This window comes from Sinocyclocheilus rhinocerous, unplaced genomic scaffold (assembly GCF_001515625.1).
Source record: "Sinocyclocheilus rhinocerous isolate Xijiao unplaced genomic scaffold, SAMN03320098_v1.1 scaffold72, whole genome shotgun sequence".
In the NCBI taxonomy this organism is placed as follows: Eukaryota; Metazoa; Chordata; class Actinopteri; order Cypriniformes; family Cyprinidae; genus Sinocyclocheilus; species Sinocyclocheilus rhinocerous.
In genome coordinates this window covers 2,900,181-2,908,405 of record NW_015628351.1, presented here as the reverse complement: position 1 = coordinate 2,908,405, position 8,225 = coordinate 2,900,181, and the positions used below count along the sequence as shown (strand labels likewise).

The following is an 8,225-nucleotide window of genomic DNA, read 5'->3' as shown; positions in this document are numbered from 1 at the left end:
CGGACAATGGCACCTTTTTAGTTACACCCAGCGTCACTACCCCCTCCTACCCTACGAATTTCGAGCCCCGGGACACCCCCGTTGCTTAGACCAAAGCGATAGAGTGAAAACGTTCCCCTGTGCTGCGCTGGGACGGCTCGCCGGAGAGCTCGTGGGTCATTCCCATTTATATCATTAAGCAGAGGTTCAAACTCCAGTCCGAACACCACTGTCCACAAGGTTTGGGCTCTGCTCTCACGGAGAATATTTAGCATATTTTATTTTAGATGAATTAGAAATAATGTTTAATTTATAAAGTTTTATTTTGTATTTGTTTGTTATGCATGTTATGTATGTTTATTAAAAACAAGTTTTGTAATAACCAATTGTTCCGGTCCGGACCTTTGACACTGATGAAAATTCAGATTTGGACCTTTGAATGTAGACTTTGAGAACCCCTGGTTTATACTGTCATATACTGTCAAGCCAAAAAAGTTATTAAAAGATTATCTAGATTATTTACTTTTATTTACTAGATTATTTATGAAAGAGTATTTGTCATATTGAGTTAACAGCATATTTTTGTGTATTTCTTTCTTTCCACTTAAAATTAATGTTTAAATATGAACTAGAAAGCAAACATTTGTCAGTTTAAATTTATTTGTATTATATTTACATGTTGTTTGCAAAATGAAATTTGCTTTTATTATGTCATACAGTATAAAATGTATAATTGTAAGTCGCTTTGGATAAAAGCGTCTGCAAAATGACTAAATGTAAATGTAAAATATTCCATCGTTTTAGTCTAATTCCAAAAGAAGGTAAAATATTTTCTGAAAATTATTTATTATCTGAAAATTATTTACTTTGTATTCAGTTAACTGCATTTTTTGCTTATTTCTTTCTACCCGCTATTAGTGAGATGTTAAATTAAAATCCTGAAGACAAACATTTTAAATTTATTTAAATAATTTATTTAGGAATTTCAGAATGTTCAAGATCTGCATGTTTGTATTGAGGAGGAAAAAAAGTAATAGGATTCACTTTACATTCAGTTTGTATGCTTTTTTGTATGCATTTTAATTAAGCTAAAATGACTGATGTTATATATTAATATTAATATTAGTTATATTAATAATAATAATATATTCATTTAGATCTTTTAATTCATCCTGTGACCCCTAGTGGGCCCCGGCCCCCTGGTTCAGAACCACTGCACTAGAGCGTTCCCACTTCCCTCAGCAGCTGCAATGCACACATACAGTATATCTCTCCTTCATATGCAAATAAGCAGTTTTTGAATCCCCAAAGGTTGCATCACTCTAACCTCTGTATTTGTTCAGTTGCAAATGTGTTACATTCAAGGATGTTAGTGTGAGAATAGGAATGAAATTAAGATGATGAAGATCAATCAAAAGACTTCAAAGTCAAGAATCTAAACTGAAGAGCCCAGACATACAGGTGATACAAGTGTTCTATCATGGTGTGGATATATTCATTTACTTTTTAAAACTGTTTATTTTTTTTAACAGCAACTGAACTCGGATCAGAAGCAGTTGATTCTGTCTGAGACACTGATTGAGACCGTCTATGGCGAGAAAGGTCAAGTTCTCAAGTCTAAGGAGCGCAAAGTCTTCCTCCTGAATGACATGCTCGTCTGTGCAAACATTAATGTGAAGTAAGCAGTCCTCTCATATGTGCACATCACAACTCATTAATGAAGTTGTTCACCCAAAAATGAAAATTTTGTCATCATTTACTGACCCTTATTTGGAATAAAAAAGAGGTTTAGCAAAATGTTCATGCTGCTTTTTTATATAATGAAAGAACCTGGTGACCTAGAGCTGTCAAGCTAAGAAAATGACGACAAAAGGCACCATAAAAGTAGTTCATGTGACTCATATGCTGTATTCCAAGTCATCTAAAGCCGTATTATAGCTTTGTTCTGAGGAAAAGACAAATTAAAGTTGTTTTTCACTGATAATGTCCTCCTCTGACACATCTTTCAAATTTCATTCATGTTCAAATCTGCCATGTCAAAACATGTCACATCAGGTTTGACATAATTTGAAGTCATTGGTTCTCTGCTGGTTTCATAACAGATTTCAAATGACAGATTTACATATGTACATATGCATGCTTACATATGTACATGTTTAAATTGCCCAAAAAATGGTTTGGTGGGGCGAGAGAGAATTTTCTGTGATTAATCTTAAATTAAAAAAAGCTATCATATGGCTTCAGAAGAATTGTTAGATAGTGCATGATTCATATGATCTACTTTTATGATACTTTAATGTCTTCTTTGGAGGTCACTGTTTATTTTTGTTGTGTGGAAAAGAGCAGTGCAAACATCCTGCCTAAACTTTTCTTATGTGTTTAACAGAAGAATGAAAGCCATAAGGGTTTGGAATGACATGAGTGTGAGTAAATGATGACATACCTTTCATTTCTGGGCTAATTAGCATAAAGTAATAAATGAATACAGATAATTGCTACAGAAAATTAGAATTCAGTTACTTGCTCATAATTTATTAATTAAGGCCATCTCCTTATTAACTCCCTCTCAACTGACACATAGATACATTGAAACGGGCATTGATAACATCTTTGAGGAGCCAAGGTAACATTCTCACATCTGCCAGGTTTTTTCATTAATGACCACTGGGTCATGCTGTTTTCAAAGACTTCGGATCAGAATGATTTTACACTGGCTTCAAAGTTCTTCTGCATTCTTCAATCTCATCGAACGGTTCTCAATGCAAATCATGCATAACAGAGGAATACATGAATAATAATTTCCTGAAATCACAGTAGGGGGTGTGAGGCTCTCTGGGAATCTTTCTGATCACAAAGCTCTAATTGCCTGTCTGATTCCTGGATCTCCGTCACTATCGTCCATACGCCATCTGATTATGTATTATTTGTAATTGTGAGTCGGACTTTGTTGTGCAATCTTAAAGTAATGCTTTTGTATTTAATCAGGGGCCCACCAGATATCAGCAGCCTAGTCCCCATTGGTCCAAAATACGCAGTTAAATGGAGTGCCCCCCTGCTGCAAGTGCAAGTGGTGGAGGTGGGCCAGGAGACCCCCCAGCGTAAAGACAGCATCTACCAGCAGAGTGGAAGCAAGCGCCTGAGCACCACCAACTCTCAAGGTTGCTATTTTTAAAGAGTGCTCCTTTCATGTGGTTGGAGGAGCATAGATAAAATAATGAACTTGGTTTTTAGATGTAGCTTGTTAAAGCTGGATCATATAGAATAGAAAAGTTATTTTAAAGTGTAGTAATATTTTCAAATACCACAGTTTTATTGTATTTTTGAAAAATTGCAGCCTTGAACCCAAACTAACTATCTATCTATCTATCTATCTATCTATCTATCTGTCTGTCTGTCTAGATACATAGATATATAGATAGATTTAGATATATGATATATACAGTATATATATATATATATATATATATATATATATATATATACATACATACACACACACACATTGTAATATTTTGAAGATTAAATTCTTAATATTTTATATCATTTTATTTTCTTTAACTCTTAATATTTTATATAATTTTCTTTTCTTTTTTAAAATGTGAAATATTTTGTCATTTTAATTCATTCAAATATCATCATTGCATTATTTTTAAGAAATATTATTTATAATAATAATAGTATTATCTTTACCTACATGTTGTAATATAAACAGCCTGTCAGAATTGACACTAAATGCTTCTTGGTTCGAGTTGAACATTATTGGATGTGGTGTTCTCAAAATAACTTTTTGTGTGCTTCATTAAAAGAACTGGCTCATAAGAGTCATTTATGTATGGAATGGAAATTAATTAATTAGAGTACACTAGTTGCATTGTTTGTATTATAGTGGAGCAGGGAACACTGTCTAATAGTATTAATATTCAATCTCCTTATAAATTATTGTATAGATTTTTACTGTTCTCTAACACTGGCAAACACAAGAAATTCCAATTTCCCCACAGTTATACCAGCTATACCTTTAACAAATCATCTCAGAGCTAATTTCGGTGCACAGTCCTTCTGCTGCATTCATCTTGTTCAGCAGACTTCAGGTTTCCTCAGGGCTCAATGTTAAACCCAGTTCATACTCTCCAGCAGGGGAAATATACACTGACAGTCAGAGGACACAACAGAGGCTCTAATTCCAGGATAAAATGAGCCGAAAGTCCTTGGGTGACTTTTTTTCTTCTTTTCTTACATCTTTCCTGCTGTGTTTGAGCTTTCAGCCTGATGCAAATACTGCACAGAATTACAATGTTAGTTGAGCGCAGCCGTTCCGTTGCAAGAGTTTGCTGGGGGCGTATCATTTCAGACCCAAAAGCTTTAATGTGAATATAATTACTGATTATCATGGAAATGTTATTTGTTCAGGAAAGCTGTTTCTGGGACCACCGCGGCTATATCAGGACCTGCAGGAGTTACAGCATGATCTTTCTGTGGTGGAGGAAGTCACGTTGTTGGTGGGCACCCTGCAGGGATCATACCAGGTAAAGTCCTTAATCATCCGCAGCTTTGCACACCTGATCAATTTCTGACTGCTAGTGAATAATTCCCTTCATGTTAGGGTTGTGCAAAGCTATGTATTTTCATAGTCGAAACGACTAGTCGGCCTTAAACGGATAATTCATCCAAAAATGAAAATTCTGTCTTCGTGTTATGCATTTTTATTATTTGTGAAACACAAAAAAGATCAAACAAACCACTTTTCTCAAAAAAGTCAATTTAAACATAAACAGAACATTAATTTTTGGGTGAAAAAAGCAGCATCAGAGCAGCCTTAAACATTGTTTGAAACATGACATGAGAGTTTATGTCATGAATAATAATTTATAGTTTCAGATTAGTATTTATAATTTCAGAATTTCATTCATTTTGTGGCATAATTTTTGCAGATGTTTATTTTGACTAGCTTTGCTAGTATAGGATCATTCACAACCTTGCTTTCATTATTAAAAAAATATTTAACATTTGACATTATTAAATATACGTCCACCCTGACTAATATTCAAGCCTTACTGACAGCTATTATAAATATATACGCTAAACATTTGCAACCTTCTATTGCACAAATCTTGTTCAAACCAAAAAAGGATTATGCATACTAACAGAAACATTGCTTACAGCAGGCGATTTGAAGTCCGACAGTAATTGTCTTGAAATGTATTGTTGAAGATGGTGGATTTGTAACAAAAGCTCTGCTGTGATGGCTGTAGCTGCAGTGCTTTCAAGGGGGTGAATTTTGAGATGCAACCTCTCTGAGAGAGTTTACCGCGCTGACAGTCTAACAGCACGCTAAAGCACAGCACGCTGTCACTCTCCACATGAAGTTTCCATTGTAAATCAATTATTTTTAAAGCACACCTGCTAAAAATTTTGAAAATCAAAAACAAAAAATCTGGAGAATCGCTGGTCAACCTCAGTGATCGACTAGTCGACCCATTCGCAGTCCTATAGTGTGCAACGGTTTTCTCCATAGGGAAATTGCTTTTTAACAACGATAGGTAAATAGTCTTGTACTGTTGTCTTTTTGTCCAATTTTCAGTTACTTTTTTACTTCAAATCAAAGTTTGTAATGTTGTGGTTCACCTCAGAGCTGGCTGGTTTGGTTCATGGCTTATAATGCTTTTTAAAATCCCTGTGGGAAAAATGAATGGAAAAAACACTGCATTAATGCACTCTATTGTGTCGCTTTCTCGCTTTTTAACCTCTCCTTGTGCTAATTATGTTGCAACGGTCAAAAAGCAGGGCGCTAAGTGTGGTAACCGGTTCTGACAGCTGTCTCCCGTAAATGTGACTGTGTACGTGTTCAGAATCTCAACACTACGGTGGGGCAGGACTGGTGCATGGCTCTTCAGAGGCTCATCCGCATCAAAGAGGACGAGATCCAGTGTGCCAACAAGTGCCGTCTACGGCTGATGGTTCCTGGGAAGCCTGACAAGTGAGTGCCGACTACCCACTGATGCCAGTGGGCACAGGTTACACAAAATAGAGCTGCGCATTGAATTCCCCTCAAATGTGGGTGGATGTGACAGTTACACTGACTGAAACATAGTCATTCATTTCATCACACTTGTACCAGAAGGATTTAGATTTCTTGGATTTGTCTTGGACTTGTCTTGGACAGGCTCTTTGGAGTTACTCTATCAGTCCACAGAGACAAAAGAATTTTGCTGATCAGTTGGAGGTTTAAACAGACTGAACAGCTTTTAAGATTTAAGCTATCTTAAAGTCTGATGGACCATAATGGTTTAAGGCAGTGATCTTCAACCTTTTTTAGGACAAAACCCCCCTGGGTGGATAACCCTGTTACATACAGCCTTTAATATGTTTTATTATTATTATTATTATTATTATTAACATTGATGATAAGTTTCTTTAGCACCAAATCAGCATATTGGAATGATTTCTGAAGGATCATCACAGGAATAAATTATATTTTAAAATATATTACAATAGAAAAGTAATGTTAAATTGCAATAATATGTCACATTTATAGTTTTTGCTGTATTTTTATTTAAATAAATGCAGCATATTCATTATTTTACAGTTTACTTTATACACTGTAGCATGGGAAGCACAATAAAAGCTTTGGTTGAAATAAGTTCATTATTGTTTAATGCATATTTTCATTTTTTTGAAACAATTATTTTGAGATCAAACAGTAATTGGCGGACCCCCTGCCGTACCATTGTGGACCCCCTGTTGAAGACCCCTGCATTAAGCCGAATTTTGTTTTTTTGTTGTTGCCATGTAGCAGACAAAAATTATTTTGACTCTTGGCACAAATAGAGCTGAACATACTCATTTTAGTCATGCGTGGAACCGAGAGAAGCTTTGTTTCACTTGGATTTTGATTGTGTTGAATCCCTCTTGGATTTTCACAGTTTGTGGATGTGTGTGTGCGTACATCCCTTGACAGGTCTGGCCGTCCAGTCAGTTTCACAGTGGTCTTCAGTACGCCCAGTCCAATTAGCAAAATCTCCTGGGTCAATCGCCTGCATCTGGCCAAAATCGCCCTGAGTAAGTGTGGGATCTCAAACATGAGTAACACATTGTTGACATGAATCTTTCACTTATTATTTTCATGGATTAATTTTCTCATGTGTATAAAAGCTTTGAGTTTCAGTGACAGTATTGCTCCTCTGGCTAAGCTTATTACCGTTTGTGTAGGTGAGGAGAACTTGCCTGGCTGGGTGTGTGTAGAGGATGATGAAAAGACTAAGCCTCCGTTCTGGTGCCCGTTACTGGCCTGCCGGTTGCCTGTGTTTACCCCAAAAATGCAAGATCTGAAGGTAAGTGAGAGGCAACCAACCAATTTGTATTTGTGTAAACTTAAGAAAGAACACTATTCAGCTAGACATAGAAGTCATTTTATGTTGTCTTTTATGCATTTTACCAAAAACGACTGAAAAATGAAAGCTCTGTTATCATTGTAAGTGAATCCAAAATGATCCAAAATACAGCAAAAACAGTATAATTTTGAAATATTTTTACTATTTAAAATAACTTTTCTATTTGAATACATTTTAAAATGTAATTTATTCCTGTGATTTCAAAGCTGAATTTTTTGCATCATTTTGCATAATTTAATAATTGGCTTTTATCAAATTTAATTCATTTTTAAATGTCATCTTAGTGATTATATTAATAAAATATTTTATTACTAAGAGCAAACATTTTACATTTTTTTAAGTAATTACTCTTCGTACATGAAAATATAGCTGCCTTCTACTTTAGAAAAGGGGTCCTTCTAATGGGGCGTCATATTTGGGGTCCTTGGTGTCAAAAAGGTTTGAAAATCTGATTTAGATTGCAATGAGATTAAATGGAAAACATATGAAGTCTTTTGCTTAAAGGGATAGTTCACCCAAAAATGAAAATTAGTCCATTATTTACTCACCCTCAAGCCATCCTAGGCGTATATGACTTCCTTCTTTCAGATGAATCCAATCGGAGTTTTATTAAAAATTGTCTTTAATCTTCCAAGCTGTTTAATGGCAGTCAGCGGGTGTTGCAGTTCATCAGTCCAAAAGAAGTGAAATAAAGCGCATACATCCATAATAAAAAGTGCCTCACACGGCTCTGGGGGGTGAACAAAGGCCTCCTGTAGCGAATCGAAGCATTTTTGTAAGAAAAATATCCATATTCAAAACCTAATAATCACTTTAATGTAGCTTGCGCCAACAGTTGTACACGGAAGCAGCTCC

The 8,225-nt window shown here is 35.4% G+C and overlaps 1 protein-coding gene across 1 annotated transcript in view; it reads left to right on the top strand.

Moving 5' to 3' along the window:
* The window catches only part of LOC107737571 (rho guanine nucleotide exchange factor 10-like protein), a 42,064-nt gene that overhangs the window by 18,592 nt on the left and 15,247 nt on the right, over nucleotides 1-8,225 (top strand). The window contains exons 14-19 of the mRNA XM_016549105.1: nucleotides 1,512-1,657; nucleotides 2,965-3,137; nucleotides 4,390-4,505; nucleotides 5,829-5,956; nucleotides 6,938-7,038; nucleotides 7,189-7,310. Coding sequence (XP_016404591.1) covers nucleotides 1,512-1,657; nucleotides 2,965-3,137; nucleotides 4,390-4,505; nucleotides 5,829-5,956; nucleotides 6,938-7,038; nucleotides 7,189-7,310 — 786 coding nt within the window. The remainder of the gene's footprint in view (nucleotides 1-1,511; nucleotides 1,658-2,964; nucleotides 3,138-4,389; nucleotides 4,506-5,828; nucleotides 5,957-6,937; nucleotides 7,039-7,188; nucleotides 7,311-8,225) is intronic.